General features: G+C 40.0%; 1 protein-coding gene across 1 annotated transcript in view; it reads left to right on the top strand.

Moving 5' to 3' along the window:
• Positions 1-1,956, top strand: part of LOC147902340 (alpha/beta-Hydrolases superfamily protein) — a 65,686-nt gene extending 63,730 nt beyond the window's left edge. Inside the window, exon 9 of the mRNA XM_087373448.1 lies at positions 1,153-1,956. Within this exon, the coding sequence (XP_087229574.1) occupies positions 1,153-1,306 (154 nt within the window). The 3' untranslated portion in view covers positions 1,307-1,956. The remainder of the gene's footprint in view (positions 1-1,152) is intronic.
• The last annotated feature ends 21,588 nt before the right edge of the window (positions 1,957-23,544 follow it).

The raw sequence follows: 23,544 nt of genomic DNA, 5'->3' as shown, positions 1-23,544 counted from the left end.
AGAGGCTCTGGAAATCCCACTGGAATAGAAAAATATTTGGCTTTCTATTCATGGTGGGATAGCAGTGAACCATTGGAGATCTAGGTTCGAGGCTGACCCTACTTGCCCTCATTGCCTTTCTGCTTCGGAGATAGTACATCACTGCCTTTGGGATTGCAGAGAGGCAAGAATCATATGGCAGGGGATTGCAAGACTTTTCAGCACTTTTGTTCGCCTCTCCTTCTATATGACATGGGGATCAGTGGCTTGGCTCACTCTTTCAGGGCCCCAGGTTTTCTTTGAGAGACATGACTCGTCTTGGGCTCTTCACATTCGATGACACCTTGTGGAGTCGTGCTCTTTAGAGGATGTTTGGAAAGGAAAAACGATGCCTTTTTCCCAAAATACATTTTGTTGGGAGGGTCTCCAAACAAGGGAAGGCATCAACCATATGAAGCTTCTGCAATAACATAAGGCTGCCATAATTGACATGCCCAAACTTGGCATGCCATAACTTTGCATCCTGCATGGCAGAGGAAGAAGCCACAAAAGCTGAATGCTCTTTTCTCATAGGCATCAAAGCTGAAATAATCCCTGATGTAATGTGCTTGTGAAAACCAAGGCATATTCTCTCCATGTCATGGATGGTACATCTGTCATTCTCATCATAAATTTTCAAGCTCAAAATTCAAATATTAAGTATGGACAATTATGTGTCAATCTATACTCAAAATAATATTAAGTATGGACAATTATATTTCAATCTAAGTGCCAAACAAACAGATTTCGGAATAAATTGTATAGGTCCAGCAAACAAGATCCCATAAAGAAAAGAACTTTCACGTAGGACCCTAACGATGACCACCGTTTTACTCCTATCTTCCCACCCTAAGGCTTCCCTTAGGGGTAATATTACATCATACTATCATTAATGTGACAGTTTTTTTCTGCGCCACATCTATGTACTCAAAGCTTCCAGCCTATTTGCAAACAAAAGACTGGGCTTAGATGTGTTGTGTATATAAATATAGCCTGTCAGGTATCAAGTGTGGTCATGGTGTCTCTGGATTGATGCAATGCGCATGGTTGTCACTTGAGGTAGTAAAATCTTGCTTTTTGGTTGGGTTACTGCAGTAAGACTCAGGATTGATTGTATATTGATGTAATGTGCAGGCTCTGTAAGGCAATGGGGGGAGCCGAAAAAATCGAAGTGCAATGGGGCAATCATAGTTTATCAAACAGGGTCCAGGAGGCTGTCCAGGCTATTGTGGACTTCGTAAGGAGGGAAGGTCCAAAAGGCTGGGATGACCCTTGGCGTTTAATTTGACCTGCCCCTGCATGGCTTTATTTAAAGCACGCCATGCTTTGGTGAAGTGGTATTTGTTGTAGATTATTATCTGTGCAGAAAAGACTGGAGGTCCTTTTGAATCATTTGTAAAGTTAATTTATATATTTCATCTAGAATTCTTTTGAAGTGGAACAGATGAAAATATGTAGCCACCATTTTTTTGGATTCCGGCTATTTGTTCTTGGCAAGAATGAGGAATCTTCGATTTTATCTTCTTTTATTTTTACCAGCATCATGGCCATGCTTTTAATGACTTTGCTGTTCTGACTTCAATTAGATGGCAAGAAGAGCATTCCCTCCTCTAGCTGTTTCTGGATTGTGTGGTGGTCAAACCACATGCATGATGAGCTCAGTTTGATGGTCAAGCTTATGAACTTAATATATGAGAAGGCACATCCCCGCCCCCCAAAAAAAAAAAAACACGAGTTGTTGCAGCCACCTTTAACCCATGGGACAGGAGAAGCTGTAACACCTTTGGTAAAGGCATCTTCCATCTTGTAAGATGCCACACAACAGACCAGTCCGAAACTGGGATCTGAGAAGTTGTACTCTAGTGGTGCGTTCAGTAATTATGTGCTTGGGGTATGAGGTAGCTAAGACTTGGAAGCAAAAGAGTGTAATCTGCAATCCTGCTTAATTTCAGGTCCTTTCCCTGCTGTTAAGGATTGTGTAAAGATACAGGATGCATGGTCTCTGCTTCTGCTGACTCCTGGTTTTTTGCATCTGCACAGCCAGCTTGACATCCGGGCGAAATTAGATTAGGTTATATCTGAAATACACTGAGAGTCTGTCTCTTGATAGTGCACGTCTTTATCAGGTACTGGGTCCTTAACTCTTTGTTCCCTAGCTACTTTTACATTAATGTTGTAAGCTTGAAGCTATCTCTTTGTACCAAATGTAGACTTAAGTTTCATTTTCTGTGACGTCGTTCTACTCCAGGACAGGTGGCATGGCGATCATAATATATGCTATTCTGAGTATTTGTCTTTGAAATGTATTCTTTTAAACTGATTTAGTAAGGTCTGCATATGTTTTTATACCATTTACAGTTCAATGCAAGGAAGCCAAGGTTTTGTTTTACACACAGGCTATCTCATGGTTTTATTTTAAACTATAACAATTAAAAGGGTAAATTATTTGAGCAATGTGGTAGGCACGTGTATCTTTACTTCTAGAGCATCAGGGTGAAACAAGTTATGATTAGTGCTAGCTCAGTCTTATAGATGCCCAGGAAATGAAATGAGTAAATGCACCAGACATGGGCCTCTAGATCCAAGTAGATTTACAAAAATGTATGTAATATGCAACAACGGTGCAGAAATATGGACGTATCATGTGCGGGGCCTAATATTATGAACCTTGAGAATCCACCTCTCGTCATATGCAGTGTCTTTTTTGCTTACTAGGTCCTTGTATCTATTAGGCTTTGCTTGCTTTGTCATTATATAAATTTGTAAGCTTGAGGTCTCATGGTTTAGTATTCATCTGGTTTAATTATGCAGTTTTGTGAAGTCAAAGTTATTTGCCAGTGTATTTTCTCTCTTTAAAAACCATATTGACGGTTGTCTTGCTGCAAGCAAGATGTTTTTCATTGCTACCAAGGTTTTCTTTTTATTAGGCGCGTGCTTAGTTCGCCTTTTAGTTGACATAGTTGTTTTGCCTGTACTAAGATGCAAGACTGGGTATGCATTTTTTGTTGAGAGAAAATGATTTTATTGGGTGACAGTATTGCAGACCATTCGTGTTGTGTAATTGTAGAAATGTATAAAGAGACTCTCTCTCATGAACTAGTTGAATACAGACCCATCATGGCCTATTGCCACGCTGTCCCTAGCCTATGAGATATATACTTCCGGTTGAACCTTAAAAGCGTCCATAGATTGCATGCCATTGAGATGAAGGCCTCACGACGGCAAGTCATAAATGCACAAATCTTATAAATGTCAAATTTGGTAATGATCTTATCTTCAACACAAATAGTAGGAGATTCACAAATAGTAGGAGATTACACCACAAAGAGCTATAAGTGAAATTTGCTAAGCTGTTCTAAGCCCATGAGATAGATGCTCAAGGGTACATGTGTGTGTGTGTACATACATATATGCATATACATTACAATCTTAGTAACTTGAAAAGCGGAGTAACTACTACTCAACTACAAATCTCAGTATCATCCATATATGCATCATGATCAATCAAATGAGTTTGAAAACAATCATAAAATGATTGCCTTAAAGATCGTTTACTACTGAACTAAAAATCTCAGTATAATCCATATATACATCATGATCAATCAAATGAGTTTGAAAACAATCATAAAATGATTGCCTCAGAGATTGTTTGAAAAAAACAAAAGATGGAAAAGTAGGATCATCAAAGACTATGATTTTTGTCCATCCATAGTCCAAAGTGCCCAGTAGTACACCCAAACAAAAAATAAATCAAAACCCTATCTAGTGGGTTGAAGACCAAATAACCAGAAGAACCTGCTAAAAGTAACAGTAGGAAATCTTAAAGGGCCTCTTTGCCATGCCCGTACAGAGCATGTGCAGCTATTATGGAATTCCAAGTGACGATGTTGCGTTTGTGCATTTTGTCAAATATTTCATAAGCCTCCTCTAGCACCCCACACTTACTATACAAATTGACAAGTGCACTTTCCACCACAACATCAGGCAAAATCCCACAATTGACAATGCGTATATGGATAGCCCTCCCCTCCGCTAGTGCTACCATACTAGCACATGCCCCAAGAATGCTGATAAATGTAATCGTGTCTGCCTGAATGCCTTTTTGTTGCATTTCCCAAAAAATTTCCAAAGTCCTTTTGCCATGTCCATGGGCATATGCATTAATCATGGCGTTCCAAGCCACCACATCTCTACACCACATTTTTACAAACACACACCGTGCTTCTTCAAGCGCCCCACATTTCCCATACATATTCACAAGGACCATCTCCACCTTTAAATCCATGTGGATACCTTCATCAACAATGAATTTATGTATCATCTTACCCTTTGTGAGAGATGCTAGACGGACACATGCCCCAAGGACACTGACATACGTGATATTATTGGCGACCACTCCTTGCTACTGCATTTGTGCAAAGAGCTCAAGGGCCATCATATGTCTCCCTTACTATCTTATCTTTGGAAGAAATCATGGCCCGATCACTCTTTTTACCTTCCAAAAATTCAATTTAAAGTTTTTTGCGAAGCCCTTTTAGCCTTCATTTTTCTACAAGCTCCTTCTAGGTCTATCAAATTCGCTTTGTTCTTTTCCTTCTTTAACAAACGTTATGGTCTAATATGCCTCACTAAATCTCTCACCTCCTCTTCGTTAAGTGCCTCAAGGAACCTAGACATACTCGAGGTGAGGATTGTAGTGTGTGGAGCTTGTGCAAATGTTGCATAGTCCCTTGGACATTGCCTCCTGCTTTCTTTTTGGATCACTTTCTATAAGAGGCACCAAGTATCCCAACATGCACGGGAGTTGTCCTTTGATGTATATTCCATTTGTCATAAACGTGTCTCTAGGACATGTTATCATGTTAATATCATGGGTGAAGGCATATTTATGGATTGTCCACCCAATGATTTGAGCAAAATATTACAAGGATTTGGAATGCACAATAAAAATTGACACGTATCTCTTTATGCAAACATAATGCAATAACTATGGATGATTTACAAAGAGATAGAGATCACAGCATGCCTTTCATCAATTAGTTGTGTTGACTTTCACAATTCTCTTCTAGCAAGACAAAACCTCTCCACATATGGTCTATAAATTAGTAGGTGCAATTGTTTTCTCTCTCTAAACAAGCTTACTAGGAAGGAGATGAAGCTCTAGTGGATCAAGATCTAAGCTATAGGCCACAAAGACCTTAAGGAGCGAGCAACCACAAGACTAATTTTTCAAAAAACCACTAAGCCTTCCTCACAGATTTAAACTCCTCACCAATAGAATGGACACCTGGAAGTTGCTCCCTATTGTGCATGAGCAACCTCAAGGATTTTGCCCAACAAAGCTAGCATTTGTATTCAATGTAAAGGAAGCCAAAATTCTCATAACTAGGTACAACTTTGCTAGCAACTCCTTAGTGACATGCAAGTGCCACTTGCAAAAGGGTTCATTACTGACATGTTTCAATTGTTGACTTCTATTTTCAAACACATCATGACCATATGTTGCACAATGTGACTTCCTCTTCCGCCTAAGAGTTTCTTAGCATCACAAGGCTACCTCATCAGTTGAACTCTTGCAAAAATGAGACTATATTATCATTGTCTATCAGAGTATATTGGGCCAAAAAAGAGTGCAAGGAATGTCATAGGCCTTTTGTTGCCAAGAGCATACTCATGTCCACGTCGGTTAATTGGGCATCCATGTTCTACTCAAATTTCATACATCAACTAAGGGTTGTGTCGATGGACAAACCACTACTAGCTAAAGCACATCTCTATGCGCTTCAATAAAAACTAGTCGGCTTTGGCCCATTGTCCCACTGCCATCAAGGTTCGAGTAACTTTTAGTGTTAAGGTCTCCTCTCAGCTTTGAAATTTTGTTAGACTACTAATGAGAGGACACAAATATCTAGTTCAATGCCCTTGCCCAAGCTTGAGCCTACTGTAGTGCAACAGCGCCAACTAGCAATAGCAACTCCACCTAGGATTCCAAAGAGCAAGGCCCTAGCAAGTTCTTCTTCTTGAAGCATGGTATCAATTTGCTTACACTCAACTCAGCATACAAACCAACCATGCATTGGCCCAACTCCACCCTCTAAGATAAAGACAACACTACCTTAGGTGCATCCAACTCTACACTTTGCGTCAACACAACTGGAAACCATAAAGGCTATTACTGATGTGCCAGACAGTGACCTTGCAGCAATCAACCAAAGATCTTTTTTGAGGTAGGTGCATCCCATAGCTCGCTGCAAGAGGTAAGGGTGGACATTATCATTGGAGCCTCCAAAGCTATCAATGTCATGCATTGTGTCACCAATCATTGGATCTGCCCACACCCCCTCAAGTCATGCACTTCACATTCAAGTATCCTGAATCTAAGCTCAAGCTCAAGCACAACAAGCACACTGAAGAGTTGACCGGTCTTTGCTTGGAAATCAAAATCCTCCAAGACAACAATGTACTTGTGATGCTTGATAGCAACAACTTGAACTGGAGGCTGAAAAATATGTAGCATGTTGGTGGTCATAGAACAAGCAACTCAAACAAAAATCCAAGGCCACAACACACCCAAAAGTACCCAATGTGACTACCTTAGCTTAAGAGCATGATTCCCTAAGAGCCCCACTTGGCACTCTACAAGAAAAAGCGTAGACAGATGCTCACCGACCTACAGACGTGGTAAACTCCGTGTCCCAAAATGACTCCCTCACCTAACTCACTATCTGAGCCACTTTATATGACAAAGAGGCCCAAGCATTCAATCTCTTCTAGAAGGCTATTGCGTAGCGAGAACACATTAAGGCTAAGGAGTAAAGATAGCACATTCAAATCAAAAGTGTAACCTTGCCCAAGCCTAACAAAGCCACCTGGGCTAGATCTCGCAGATGTCAATGCACCTCAAGAAGTTACTTGAAGTAACCCTGATTTTGGGATACTCTACAAGCAAAGGGGACAAATGTTTGAAGATGCAAGGGAAACGCCACCTTTTCCATGATCCCATATGTGTGAATAATCAAGTTATTAATCACCACATTGTACTTTTATATATGTTCATGCTTTGCAATGTCATCAAGTGACATTTAGCTTGCACTTTAAACACCATCCTTATATACTAACATCATAAGCGTAGTTGCGCACTTCGTTAACCCACAAAGGTTAAAGTAAAAAAGATGAGATTGCTCATTATTACCCCTCGCAATCGACTAACATTTTTCTTTGTGAATTTAAGCATTTGTTATCATTTCTCATAGCTATGTTTTAAACGGTTGTGGACACTTTCCTTCATGTCAAATTTTGATGTATTGCTTTTCTTTGGCCCATGTCTTGGCGCAAAGATGCTAGCGTGGATGAGACAAGTAGAATACTAATTTTAAGCTTGTGCCATAGTCTGCAACTTTTACCAAATAATTCAATGTTATAGTGTAGCGTCTTTCTTCGCGATAGCTAAGAGATGGTCCTTTGAGATAAAAAAGCATGCCCTTTGTATATTGCCTATTGAACTTATTATTTACATAGTCACTATCACAAAATCCATGCAAATAATTTTGAGACATGTAATACCTTTGAGATATTGAAACACATGTTTTGCATATCTGCAATTATGGTCATTTCATTCTACCATGAATTGGACAAAAAAGACTCTAATGCATCATATCCAACCTTGCTAATGGAAGAGCCACCACAAAAACCGAAAGTATTTAGAGCATTATACCATGAGTCTTTTATCAAGGGGCTTTGTTGTGCAACATATTCCAATTGAAGCTTTCAAGAAGAAATCCCATGATTTATCACCTCCCTGTAATAAAAGTAGTGAATCACATTCTTTCCAAGAACCAACAACCTTAAAGGAAAATATGTTACAAAGGCCCCATGGAAATACTGCTATGAAACACGATTTTGAAACGCAATTTGAAGCAAAGAGACCAATAATACAAATAGATACTTTAAGATACAACACAAGAATCATACAAACGAATGCCACTACTGAACCCCTCCTTAAGGTAACAAACTACAAATCCACCCAAAAAGAAGTATATCCTTGACATACCATGGTAGACGGGTGCAATGAGTTGCAAGAACTAAAGGTGTCCCACTTGCAAGTGAGTATATGGTAGTTTTGTGATATGGACTTAAACTCATGTGTTGTCATGTGGTGGGGTTAGTAATTTAACTATATTAGTGGCTAAATAATTCAAATTTTTTGTTGGTAAAGACATTTTGAATCTCTTTCCTAATTTTGTTAGGCTCTGCATATCACTACTAGATGCACATTGTTAATAGAAATATTGCTAAGTAGGAAAATTGACAATCCAAAAGTCAAAACAAGACAATTCTTAAACTTTTGATATATTGACTCACATGCAAAGATGTTTTAAAGAGGTTAGCTTCTACTGTTTTGTGTGGGTGGGTGGGTGGGTGCGTGGGGGTGTGTGTGTGTGTGTGTGTGTGTGTGTGTGTGTGGAGAGAGAGAGAGAGAGAGAGAGAGAGAACCTGCAGCCCTTGCTTTAGCCCTCCCATCAGCCCCTTAGCCTCTTTAGATAAGCCTGCATGCTTCAGCTACTTGCTACGCCAACTCCGTGTCCATAAATAGTTGTCTGAGGCTGTAAATCCCTTCTGTACAATCTCGCCAGACTTTCATACAATTCCATACAGGTGTATGGACCTGTACAAACTGTTCTGCCTTGTTCAAGCTGCTGCTGCCGGCTCATTCTCTGCTTTTGGGTTGCTGTCTGTATAGGGTTTGCTCATGGGCTACTTCTACACACTGGTTTGAGGGGTTTTCTCTTCCCCCTTTCTCTCATCTTTGGTTTCTAGGTCTTGTACACTATTTCCATTACCAGAACTTCTCTTTTGCCTCTGATCTCTATAGTTCATCTTTTCTTGGTTTTTTCTATTTTCCTTCTTCAGAACTTGTATTCTCTTCTCTCTAAATCCCTAAATATCTCTTTCCTTTTCTTCTCCTTGCAAATACACTATATCTTTTTACTTGGTGGGTCATTTTTTTGGGACTGTTTTCTCTTTTATCACTTTACAGGTACCCCCTTTTTTGGTTTCATCTTCTTCAGAAGATATGGCTGAATACTCTTATGAAAAAACATTTCAAAAGTATAGATCGATTCAATGCAAAAAGCGAAAGCACGCTGAGGGTCAGCATGACCCTGTGCATGATTCTGTTGAAGCACAACTGGTTTATGATGTCATGCACGAAGGATTTGCAGACACAAGGAAAGAGTGGAAAGAGTCTACTCCATCGGTTGGTCTCATGGTTGAAGTGGATGAAATTGTGGATCCAGTTAGAGAATATGCCAAAAATGCAATCATTTTATTTTTCCCAGGTCGGATTCCACCTACTGCAGAGGTAGGCAATTGGTTGACCCGTACCCTGGCTGGTTTGTTTGTTCGTAAGGTACACTATGCAGCCAGAGGCTTTTTTGAGGTCATCATGGTAGAATAGATTCATAGGCAAATGCTTTTGGAACATTCGCCACTTTTTTTTTGGTAGCAAATGGTGCATGTTTTACCATGGTCCCCCAGAAGGGATTATTAGGCTCTGATTCGACATCGATGTCCAGTTTGGGTTGAAGTTGTAGACTTCCCACAATGCATGGCTTCACTCTTGCCTAAAATTGCAACAACTTTAGGCAAAGTGGTTTGCCCACTGCGGCCTAACGGTAACTCTAATCAATTTTGCATTCTCTGGGATACTGATAATCCCACACCAGAGTCTTATTCAGTCATGGTGAACAATGTTGACATGGGCAGTGCATTTTATAAATTGAAATGGGGATTATTTACAGGGGCTTGCTTTGAATGTAAAAAATTTGGGCATATGGCTTCATAGTGTCCAATGAGCCAGCATAAAATGCCTCCTGCTGCTTTGCCTGCTCAGATGCCTAATAAGGATGCTTCTGCCTCTATTGAGAATAAAAATAAAGGTAATAGATAGTTTTTAGTGAATCAGGATAAAGGCAAAGCCCCAGTTGTTGCAAATAGGAGTGCTTCTTCCCCTTCGCTTCCTGTTATTCAACCTTCAGCAAAAGGACCAAAAACTCAAATTGATGGATGGCAAAGTCCACGAAAAGTTATTTCTGTTTGACGACCTCCACCCCCTCACACTTGGAATGGTGTATCTTCTAGTGGAAACTCTCCGGAGGTTAACTCCGGAATTGGAATCACATGGGCTACAATGACAGCTAGCAGAACTCTCTTCCCTGAATAAGAGGTTGCTGCATTGCTGTCTACTCCTCAGGCGGATGTTTCTTCTCAAGGAAGACGCCCTGACCCTGACGTAGACATGCAAGGTTGACATCCTGAAGTTTGTTGTTGTACATAGCTATTTTTCTCCTATAAATATCTGTAAATATGATTGCTCATATCAAACGCTTCACTAAATGTTCAGGGAATGTGTGACAGTAGGAAATGGAAATATGTGTGGCTGTATATCCATTGATTTTAGCCTGATATAGTGGCACTACAAGAACACAACTAACATGTCTATGCAGGAAAGACAGGTTATTACTCTGGCTATGATATTTTCTATCTTGGGGAACACTCTTTCTCAAATGTAGTCATTCTGATTAAGCATGAGCTTCAGCTAGTTATTGCTTTAAATGACAATCAAGGCAGATGGATTATTCTTCAATGCATCATTCAAGGCGAGGTGTTTGAATTTGCTTCTGTATATGCACCTCAATCTTCTCAGGATAGAAGTGTAATTTGGGATGCCATGCACTGATATCCATGGAGATCTTATGCCTTTATATGTGGGGATTTCAATAATGCTCCGCAACAAAGTGACAATACATTAGGAAATACTCATATGTTAACCTCTGAAAGGCATGCATGGTCTCAATTATTGATTCATCTTGATTTGGTTGATCTTTGGAAGGAATTGCAACCTTTGTCACCTGGATACACTTTCCAACAATATGCCCTTTCTTCTTATCACGCACGTTTAGAGCTAGTATAGTGTAGTTCCGCAACAAAATTATGATTTTACATGCAAAATGTGGGTTGACTATGACTTTGTGCATTCAGATCATGCATCATTATGGTTGAGGTTATCTTTTCATGATATGCTAGATAATAGATTGCCTCAAAGGCGACATCTGATTGTGGACAATAGCTATTTGCAGCATGTTGCTTTCAAGGCAATGGTTACTAAAGCATATCAATCTCTATCTTCCTAGAGCCACATTGATATTGATAATGCATGGGATTCTTTTGTTTCCAAAATGCAAGTTGTAATTAGAGGTTTGGTAAGTCTTACATGAAGACTCTGAGAAACTGTGGCTCATGCCAAATTGACGTGCCAAGACCTCACTAAACTCAGTCACTTTCATCCTTTGTCCTTGCATGACCAAACAACACTTTGCCAAGCTAAACATTGTCTCACAAGAAACTTGCTAAATGGGAGACAACAGCAAGACAAAGAGCTTTCACAAATAAAGGTTGCTCTTCCAAACAATTTTTTAAAAGCTTGCATCAGAAGAGATTACAAACAAACATTTGCAGAGGGTGCTTATGCTTGATGGTTCATGGACTACATCACAGTCAAGCTTGCTTCTGTCTATGTACATCATTTCTCTCAGCAGTTTGGTTATGCAGATTCTCCCTCACAACAGGTTTTGTCTGTAAAAAATTTACTTTTACAGCATATTTCTCCTATTATCTCCACTACTCAAGCTTTGGAATTGGAGGAACCTTTTACTGAAAGGGAATTGTCAGATGCAATCAAATCCTGTGGTAGATGAAAATGTCCAGGATGGGATGGTCTTACAATTGAGTTTTTTTAAGAATATTGGCCTTTATTGAAGCATACTTTGCTGCATATGGTAAATTTTGCTTGGCAAAATCAAAAAATGCCACACATGGAAGAGAGGTCTTGTTAAACTCCTTCCAAAAAAGCAGATTTGTGAATCTTTGGCTGATTGGAGATCTATTACACGCTTATGCCAATCATTTACAAATTTACTACCAAAATGATTGTTGATCGAATAAAAGGCTATTTACATGATGGGTTGCATTTTGCGCAATATGGTTTTGTTCATCACAGGCATATCACAGACAACATTGCTAATGCCTACGTTGAAATAGAATATGCCAAATATATGCAGTAGGATGTTTTGCTATTGCAAGTTGATATTTCCAAAGCTTTTAATACTGTTAAGTGGGACTTTATTTTACAAACGATGCAGGCCTTGGGATTTGGTACAAAAATGCAACAAGTTATTAATTGGTTATATCAAGATAGTAAAGCTACCTGCATACTTTCAAGGGATATTTCTACAACCTACACTCTCGGTTGTTCTGTTCGGCAAGGATGTCCCCTCAGTGCTTTACTATTTGCCATAGCCACTCATCCAATGCGTCAATATATGGACCACCTTTTGGACACTGGCATGTTGCACGGATTGGAAATTCCTGCCAGCCGTAGTATGATCGCTCAAGCATATGTTGATGATTCTTTCTTTACCCTAAAAAATACTCAGAGCGATCTCTCCTTGATTATGTAGGCTCTTTCTACATATGGTTTAGCTGCTCGTCTTCATGTGAATTTTTAGAAATCCAAGCTATTGCCGTTGCATGCTAAAGATTGGCATAGTATTTTGTGGCCTTCGGAAATTAATCCAACTTCTCAATTGATTCGACATCTTGGCTATCCTCTAGGTTTGGGGCTCACTCGTTCTCAACAAACTGATTGGGTGCTCACAAAGTTGAGAGCAAAACTTGAATATTGGAAGCTTGCAACTTGGCCATTACATGTTCGTTTGTGAATAACGCAATCCATTTTGATAGCATACATTAATTCTATCTGCTCCTCACCATGTTTACTAAGGTAGATCTGGTTTTCTTTATGTCTGCTATCATGGAGATTTTTTTGTGTTCAAAAATTGGCAAGAAAAGTCTCAGATTACTCTCTATGCATCGTCTCTGTTCTCCAAAGATGCACGGGGGTTTGAACATACTCAATATTCAAATGCACATACTTGCTCACAGGGGGAAAATTATATTGCAGTTTATGCAAGGGGGTCAGCCTTAGGCTTTCATGACCCGCTCTCTTTTGTTGCATATTGATATTTCTGCTTTTGGGCATTGGCAACCTACACAGTGGGATTTTCTATTGAGCTCTATTCAAGGCAAGATAAGAGGCTGCCCTTTTGTCTCTCACTTGCTTCTTGATTGGAAGCACATTTTATCCCACTTGGAATGGAATGGCAGGGATTATGTCAAGAAATCCTTTGAGGGCTAAGAATATTTATTGGTCCAAAATATTTCACCCTCCTTTGGCTATACAAGAACCCAAGCGTTCTTATTTTATATCTTTCAAGGGTATTTCTTCTGTGGCGGATGTACTATAGGATGATGGCACTCTTTTATCTTTTTCTACGACTGCTAGTAAGTATGGTTTGGAAGCTCAATATCATCCTTTATAACACAAAATTTCAGAAATGCTTCAACCTTTCTTGTCAGTACCTCGTTTGAAACTTCAAGATAGACTTGAGGATTGGACTCTCCATTCTTCATCTTCTTTCGTCCGTCCTTTGAAGCTCTCACATATCACAACGCCTTCTCTGTATAAAGTGTTATTACCACCACCTTTGATTTTTAACAGAGCCAATTCTGTTTGGCATATGGATCGCCCACTAAAGTGATGGAGAAAGTGATTACGTCTCCTTTGGCATTATAAAGTCCCTCTTCGGCAACAGCTTTTCCTTTGGCGAGTCCTACTTAGCATTTTCCCATAAGGACAGTTACTAGTACATAGACATATTGCCCCGATTGTTTGCCACAGATGTCTATATTATGCTAAGTCTGTGCTTCACATTTTCTGGCACTGTCCACATACTTGTGATTTCCTCGCTCTCAGCAAGAGACAGGAAGGTGCCAAGATAGATGGTCGCTTGTGCCTGCTCTACCTTGGCTTTTGCACCTTCCCTGAGACTTTTCTCTGGTTGTGCTACCTTTGCTGCATCGATGGCTTTCTCTTGTAGAAAAGTTACCTTCTAAGACATCTACTTATCATATTGCTCAAGAATCCCTTTGAGGGTAGATGCCATTAGGTGCATTGCAGCTCGAGTGGATTGAGATGACAATTGGGATTTGCCATCCACGCAATTCTCCAGGTTGGTTAACATTCTCTTGGAGATCGCCCTTGAGATAGATAGATCACGTCCATTCACTTGCTCTACTGCTGCTTGGACCTTCCAGAACTTTACGGTTTCTCTCGTATCAGAAAAGAAGTGAATGGTCTTCTTCAATACATCTTGGAGGTTTGTTGGCAAGCTAGAAAGATTGACTCCACCATCTTTACTTATATGAGCATTGGGGTATACATCTAGAATATCTTGTCTCTTCCATTGCTTCTCGAAAAAGTGTGCTTGCAAAAAACTGCCTCTAGAAATTCCTAGAGCATTTTCAATCACACTTTCATTGATAATAATCTTCTTACCTTGGCAAACTAGTTGCCCCTCCTTCACATTCACCTCTTGTACCAATTTGGTATCCAAATTGGGCTTTTGAAGAGCAAGAGAGGAGCTCCCATATGTCACGATTTCAACTCGCACTGTGCTGTAGAGGGAGAGGAAAGATTGTGTGAGGAGCTCCTAGACTGTGTAGGGTCCATTATGAGAGAGGATAGAAGTTGCAGAGAGAGGATAGAAGTTGCAGGAAGAGTGCAAGGGAGATAGAAATGGTCAAGAGAAAAGATGAAACAGTGAAGGAAATGGAATAGTGGAGGCTTGAGTTTGCAGCAGCCCGATTGCAAGGGAGAAAGAAATGGTCGAGAGGGATAGAAGATGAAACAATGAAGGAAATGGAATAGTGGAGACTTGAGTTTGCAGTCCAATTGCAAGAGAGAACAAAACGGTCAAGAGGGATTGAAGACAAAATGGTTAAGGGAATGGGATAGCGGTTTGTAGCTCGACTACACTATCAAGGTGAGAGCCACCGCGGTGGTTGTAGCCTGACTGCATTGTTAAGGTGAGAGCCACCATGGTGGTTGGCCCTAATTTTGATTAATTCAAGGCGGCAGTACTAACTTGCATGGTAATGAGTAATTAGCGGTGGTGGCATCTATGATTCCCAGCCATGTCTGTGGTGGTAGCGAAGACCCGCTGTGCTGGCAATTAATTACCAACCACCGTAGTGGCCTACAATTACTTACCTTTCTGTTACCACCACCGCAGTGGCTTGCATGCATGATTACTACGACTATAGTAAATTACGAGTCATCGGGATTGCATGCTCCGGAGAGTACTAGAGTGCATGGTAATGAGGGATTAGAGGTGATTAGGCTTCATGATTTACTTTTGTGGGAATTACTGCGCGGTAGTGGTGGCTATCATCAGCCATCTCTGTCGTGGCTATGATTTTACTGGACTGGCAGTTAAAATTACCACCCACCGCTCACCCACCACTGGGTTTAAGCATGCATGATCACTACGAGTGTAGTAAAAATTACTAGTCACCGGGCTCACATGCTCAGTAGAGTACTAGAGTACATGGAAATGAGTGATTACAGCCATGTTTATTGTGGCAACGATTCCACCAAGCAGGCAGTTAAAATTACCAGGCATCGCTCAGCCATCACCAGGCTTAAGCATGCATGATCACTATGAGTGGAGTAAAAATTACAAGTCACCGAGCTCGCATGCTCAGTAGAGAACTACAGTGCATGGTAATGAGTGATTGGAGCTTCATGATTTACCTTTGTGGGAATTACTATCCAGTGGTGGTGGCTCTCATCAGCCATGTCTGTTGTGACTAAGATTCCACTAGGCTAACAATTAATTACTAGCCACTGGAGTGGCTTGCTCACCCACCACATGGAGTCTGCTTCATGAAATTACCAGCCCGTCAAGTGGCACCTAAGATTCCACTGTGGTGGCCTGCAATTAATATGGATGGAACCGCGAGCTCCAACCACCATGGTTTGAACTTTATAATATATAATATCTGTGGCATTTGCCATTTTACTACGTTGCTCTCATCCACCTATGCTCTACTACTTTGCTCCACATGCTCTGCGACTTTGCTCCACATGCTCTGCGACTTTGCTCCACAACCCTCCTCCGTCTCTTTTTCGCCCTTGCTCTACTTTCCTCCACACTGCCTCCTCCAACTCTCGTTACTCATCTACTCCCCTGCTCATCTGCTGCTCACCTACTCATCTTCACCATGCATACTACCACCCCTCCTCGATGCTCTAGTATCCCAATATTATCTACCTTCTCACATAAGGTGATTACGTGCCACTCACCTGAGTAGAAATGCTAGCACTAGTGGAGAACCTTCGTTCCCACATTCGATTCCCCCCACATCTGCATGTCACTACCTTAGATGACATGCTCACAGACATTAGGGAAAAAGGGAACTCATTTTGGGACCCTGTAAGAAATTCACTATTTTTTGATTTATTTCTCTCCTAAAAGACCTCAAAAATAGTAAAATACGGAAACGTGGCTCAGAATTGTCAGTAAGGACTACAGAACTATCAATTCAAAAAGGAATAAGATAATCTTTTGTTTGACTAACACGATTTTGTATTAAATATCCTCTTAGATTTTTTTTTGTTTACCAAAGATTCCGCATCTCTTTGGCCGACGTGTGCAGGCCTTTCATAAAGAGTCCATCACTGAACTTAGTGATTGCAAGTTTTCAAAATATTCACATGGATACCGCCACACTTCCACGATTCATGTTACAAAACGACTATGAGATTGAAAAACAAACTTCGCAACCTGAGAAGCACAATTGAGAAGAGAAGGGCTTCAACATATTGACTTATGGTGCGATGGAAGCATGTATCCAAAATGTCAAGTAAAAAACTCTACACCTCCATTTGTCAATCCCACCACATTACTGAGGTTTGCCGACGATGGACAAAATGGACTTCTTGGTTATATTTCAGCGCAGTCTGCATTTGCGAAAACGTATAAAATGATGTACCTACAAGAAAAGGGGGCCAAGATGGAGGAGATAGCCATTCGTGCAAAATTGGAGCAGCAGTTGCAGAATGAAATTGAGGAGCATTCAAAGAGTAAAAAAGAGTTGACAAGAGCAAGAAAGAAGAGAACCGTGCTTGGAGACAGACTACGTAGCAGGAAGATTAAAAACATTGTAAATTTGAAGGCTGGGACTGGTGGATGCAAGCGACGAATTCAGGAAGCAAGGTTAGATTGAAATTTATCATTTTGTATACTCAAAAAGGCTCTCTTCCAGACTATATCTATTTCGTTGATTGTCGCAAAATAAGAATGGAGGTGCTGAATAATATAGTCATATTGTGTTGTTACTACAGGAAATTATTGGAGCCTGCAAAAGAAAATATGGACCCGAACCTTCTTCCTGTTAAACAAATGAAAGGATTGCTTTCTTGCGGTGTAGCAAAAGGTTTGATTGAGGAAAAAAAGTACAAAACAGTCAAACACAATGTTGTAGAGGACTTTGTATCCAATAATCAAGTTGATGGCACTATAATCCAAGAGGCTCTTGATGTTAGTGGAGTTAGCAGGAAGGGATATAGTTTGATTTTCCATGCGATATCCTCAACTTTGAAAGATCAAAGGATTAAACGAGTTTTACTGCCAAATCCAGCAACCGTGTGGAGGATAAGAGGTCATTTGAATGAAAGTATAGATGAATTTATTGGGCAATATATCCATATTGAAGAAATATTTCATGGTGTTAAAGGAACCACTGTGTATGATCCTTGGAATAATATATTTTTAGATCTGCAACAACTTCAAAAAAGAATGGTCGAGTTTTATGGAATAACATTTGAGGAGTGCAAAGGCATTTTGAAATTTGTTATCAAACTGGATGAGTGTGAGGTTATAAAGGAAAAGAAAATGGAAAGAGTTACTATTACATTGATGAATGGAGCAATTGATACATCATTGACTGAAGCGAGTTCGAAGTATTTTAGTGTGCAGTCAGAGAAACACATATGGTGGTTAGGCTCGTTCCAGGTATGATCATGGGTTGTTTTATACTTGATTTTGGTCATTGTTTTCAAATTTGATATAGTAATACTTTTGTTTTCTATAATCTCGCAGGTGAAGACCGAAGACCATGAAACACTAGATTGGGTGTTTCACCACACGGAAATACCAAGAATAATCAAAAGACAAGTGCAAGGCGAGAATCTCCATGTTGCAGGAAAAGGTGATTTTCAAGTAGAGTGGCACATGGCCGGGGATCTTAAAACACTTAAGTGCATGTATAACATTAGTAAAGGAGGCAACTCAAAGTCTCCTTGTCTTTACTGCAAAGAATCAGCTCAAGTAATGGATTCAAAATGGTGGAAGAGAGCACCTAATAGAGATAAAGTTGACCCTGACTTCAAGGCCATTCTGGACATTCCACTATGTAATGTTCACATCTGCACATTGCATGGTCTATGTCGAATTATTGAGAAATTGGTATTTTTATATATTGGATTTGCTTGGAAACTCCGTCCCGAAAAAAATAGAAAGGATGCTCTTCAAGCATTGGAAAAAGTGTTATCCGATATAGGTCTGCATGGAGGAGATGTTCAAATCACAAAGGATTTTAAAAAGTCTACCAATGGCAAGGAGGTACCAATCAAGCCCTCTATTGGTGGTGTTAAGGCAAGAAGATTCTTGTCTCGACCCAAACACAGTAAGCAAGTAAGGCAAGGTAGAGCAGTTTCAAAGATTAATCATGGATTGTGGAAGCAAGTCCATAACGCTGTGAAAGATCATGAGGTAGATGGGGAAGCACGAAATAGGAAGGCAGAGGTGTGGAGGTCTCTTGATCAACTCTTCATGTTCTGTGACAAAGTAACATGGACAAAGAGTGATTACAAGAACTTTGAGGAGGCAATTAAACATTTTGGAAAGTCAATGAAAGACGCGTGGACAGCCTGCAATATAACTCACTACATGGTAAGGTTATGTCTTTTTCTTTTACTTAAGTGTGATCCTCTTTTTTTTAATTACTTACTATGCATTCTTATGTCTTACAGCATATCATATACAACCACCTTCCCTATTTTGTCAAAAAGTATGGATGCCCAGCTATTTGGTCTACCCAAGGCATGGAGAAGTCTCACTACATGGCACGTAATGCATTTTTTAGACACACACAACACTATGGAGGGAGTCAGAAGGCGAATAGTCTGAAGGAAGTCTTCCAATGGTTTTACCGAGGCATACTACAGAGGCTGCATGCTAAAAGAAAAGTTGCTAGCTCCAAAATCAAGCTTGCTTTTCTTCTAGCCCAAAAGCAAAGACGAAGACAAGCTCTAGACAATTCAATTGCAGCAGAAAGACATAGACAATGGAGGGAATCGAAGATATTTAGAAACCATAAATGGACAAGTAAACATGAATAGGACTCATTTGTAACTTATTGGTGTATGTCCACATGTTTTCAAACTCATTCAATAGAAATTTTTTTAGTGGAACAAGTGACTCTTGGTGTTATGCATGAAAAGTATTTCAATGTGAAACATATGATCTGAACTTAATACAATTTGTTTACAATTTCAATATATTGTTCATTTAATATTCAACGACACCACTCTATGTAAATGTACAAATCATTTCATCATCAACTTATTAATCATTTATACAAGATCATACCAGATATCAAAGACTTTATACAAATCAGTTCAAATTTAATATAATGTTTGTGCTATATTCGATGACTAAATCCTATTTCTCCCAGGGCCTGCCGATCGGAACTCTCTTTTTGATCTTGATTGGAGTCTTTTTCTTCTTTATTGGCTTGATGTCGACTGTCTCTTTATCCTTTTCTTCAGCTCTCTCCACCTGTTCCTCTTCTTGGACTGTGTGGCCTAATGCAATCATGGGTGGCTCTCGAAACCTTACGAGCTGGTGTTTTCCATAGCCCTCCAGATATTTGGGCTCCTTAACACCACATGCTAATGCATAAGAAGTGTAAGACAAAAAGTAAGCGGCCCTAGAGGCCTGCTTATTCACATAATCTCCAAATATATCTATGGCAGACAACCTCTCTATCAAAATGATCTTTTCCTTTTGCCATGAAAGAACATGTCCACCTAAAGCCCTAGACAAACATTTTAGGAAGTAAACAATGGCTTCTCCATTGTTGCTCAACTGCCTATGGTAAATCAAGATCTTGGCACTGCCTAGATCATGAATATAATGAGCTAGGCCTGACATTTTGCGAAACCCAACCTGCCTGCTTCCACTTGATCTCTGGAGGAATGTGTCATCCTCAATTTGTAGCTGCAACATATCAAAGGATTGGAGTGAGACATTACACAACCTACAAAAACAAATTTAAGCAGAAGTTAAAGTATATGATTTGAAGTACCTTCTCATTTTCATCAGCAACAAGCAGTTCATCTTTCCAAAGATTTATCCCTCTCCCTTCTTGTCCAGCCTCTTCTTTAGGCTTTTCTGTGTATAGTGCTGAGAGATTCATAGCTTCCTGTGTGAGCTGGAAGGCAGCTTCATCTGGCTCTTGGAACTTTTCAGCGTCTTTGAACAAAATGAAAGGGCCTCTACAGGATCAAACATTGTTTCCAAAGCCAGTAGTGAATGGTCATCCTCTATGCCAACCTCCTTGTCAAGCCTTGAAGCCTGGGCAATAAGGGAAATGGCATAGTCCTCCCTCAAATCAAACATACACTCTATATCATGGAGGAAAACATAATCCTTTCCACCAATCAACACACCTGGAAGCATGGGCACTGCATAGTTGCTGCTCTGAACATCAAAATCTTTAATTGGCTCTGCTCCCCTCAGAGTTTTTGTCCTCAGTTGAACAAGGTCAAGAGCAGCCACTTGCAGCCCCTCATCCTGAAGGTTGATATCTTCTTCTTGCTCTGCCATTTCTATGACCAAAGAAACATCCTCCTTTTCCTCTGCTTCAGATGTGTCTTCTTCTTCTATTTCCTGCCCTTGTTCATCCAAAGACTCCTGACTGAAGACAATGTACATAAGAAATGCCATGCTCTCCTCCAGCACTCTGCACTTTCTGGTGTGCAAAGTACAGTTGAATTTATAGTGATCAGACAGGCTGTCAAATCTTCTGTTCACATGGTACCTCAGCCTGTCATTGGAGACAATATGATTTAGGTGCACGAAAACCTTTTCTCCTCCCACAATTCTTCCTGCCTCTGTCAGTTCTTTGAAGGCATCCCAATAGTCTGAAAGAAAATCTTTGTGCTGCTCCAGTACAGAGCTCATTGTGAACTCCATGTTGAAAATACTGTGGTAAATATGGAAGTTACTCTGAGCCTTGCATTTGTGAAGAAACTCAAATAGGAGCAAATCTGGAGAATTGTCCTCTTTTGGTTCCATTTGCTCCAGCCTCTTCTTTTTGCCTATTCAAAAACTTATATACTATGAATTCTATATGCTGACATATGCAATCAGTGAATGCATTGTATATCACCAGATAATTCCTTCATGACATCTCATGACTCACGTGGTGATTGTTGTGGTCTAATAATAGCAGCAGAAAAGTCCAGCTTCCTCTTGAAAGGTGGGGCCTGGGAGCCAGCTGTTCCAAAACAAAAACATTTCTCATCATCAAGGAAGATTTCCACAGGGCTAAAGATAGCAAATTAATGAGGTAGAAGTGAGAACCAAATAATACACAGGAATTTGCAGCAAAATGCGATATGGGCTGTTTAGAGAATTATAAACCACTCTCCTCGCATTTTGTTGCAAATTCTCAAATTCTGTTCATGTGCATGTCAAATCAAGCACTTGGTTCATCTCAGTGATTCCTGGACACTATGATCTCATATGCAAGAGAAATAATGGAATGAGTGAAACTATTCATGAGGAATGTGTCAACAATAGGAATTTGCAGCAAAATGCGATATGGGCTGTTTAGAGAATTATAAACCACTCTCCTCGCATTTTGTTGCAAATTCTCAAGTTCTGTTCATGTGCATGTCAAATCAAGCACTTGGTTCATCTCAGTGATTCCTGGACACTATGATCTCATATGCAAGAGAAATAATGGAATGAGTGAAACTTTTCATGAGGAAGGTGTCAACAACAGGAATTTGCAGCAAAATGCGATATGGGCTGTTTAGAGAATTATAAACCACTCTCCTCGCATTTTGTTGCAAATTTCTTGTTTCTATTCATATCAACCTACAATCTAATTTCTGGGTGATTTACCACATTCTTGAACAGTATTAATTGAAAATGTAAGAAGAAGGATGGAGCTGAGTGAAGACATTGGGACATCAAAAATCCAATGGATGGAAGAAATAAATGTTGAAAAACATTGAAACCAATCTAGAATTCTGACCTTTTTTTTCCTTTTCGATGCTGATTGAGTTGCACTGGTAAATCTCCTGCTCTTTCTCTAGCTTGAACTTTGCACTCTAGGTAACCTGGAGATCTGGCAGTACTGTCTTCAGGCAGGTTGCAGTCTGGATGGAGTGTGCTGGGTAGGAAAGGATCAGAGAGAAGGAAATGGAAGATGCAAGGGTCGTGGCAGGGATGAAAGATTGGGATCCAGGGGAGGGAAAAGTGGTTGTGGTATTGATTGATGAAATCATGAATGGCACAAGTTCCAAGGAATAAAGTGTACTTTCACACGTGCCAAATTTCAAACTCCAAGAGATCTGGGTCCCATCCACACTTGTGAAAAACGACTACATTCCACACGTGTGGGATTTAGTGATTCTTTAATTCTATTTGCATTTATTTGTGGTATCCTGTTTTAGACCTCTTGCCCTCCAGTCTCTGCTCTCTTGCCTCCCTACCTCCATACTCTGCAGCATCGGCATCTTGTCCAGCAGCACAGGTTCATCCTCAGCACAGATTACTCCTCAGCAGCACAGCACATCCACAGATAGATTCCAGGTCAGTAACAATGGGTTCTCCCCTTAGTCTCTACAATCTTCTTGCCTAAAATAGAAAAAATACATCCTGCATGGAAATGCATAGACTCAAACCAAGACAGAGAAATCACTGTAGGAATGCAGATCTTCAAGTGTGATATTTGCATGTGATCTTCTTGCATAAACTCCATTCATACTGTATTTGGTTGGAGAAACATAGAAATCACTGTAGGAGTGCACCAGCATGTCATTTCAAAAATTTGCAGCAAAATGCGATGTGGACCTGTTTGAAATTCCAAACTGCTCATATCGCATTTTATTGCAAATTTCTCTATTTGGCTTCTTCCACCCCTGTGATTGCCTTTTCTTTGTTAGAACATGTTCTGGTTTTGTGACTTCCATAGCTGTAATCTTCTTGCATAAACTCCATTCATACTGTATTTGGTTGGAGAGACATAGAAATCACTGCAGGAGTGCACCAGCATGTCATTTCAAAAATTTGCAGCAAAATGCGATGTGGACCTGTTTGAAATTCCAAACTACTCATATCGCATTTTATTGCAAATTTCTCTATTTGGCTTCTTCCACCCCTGTGATTGCCTTTTCTTTGTTAGAACATGTTCTGGTTTTGTGACTTCCATAGCTATAATCTTCTTGCATAAACTCCATTCATACTGTATTTGGTTGGAGAGACATAG

This window comes from Dipteris shenzhenensis, chromosome 4 (genome assembly GCF_047967505.1).
Source record: "Dipteris shenzhenensis isolate YYH24624 ecotype China chromosome 4, Dip_SZ_1.0, whole genome shotgun sequence".
Lineage (NCBI taxonomy): Eukaryota > Viridiplantae > Streptophyta > Polypodiopsida > Gleicheniales > Dipteridaceae > Dipteris > Dipteris shenzhenensis.
This window is presented reverse-complemented; position numbering and strand designations above follow the sequence as displayed.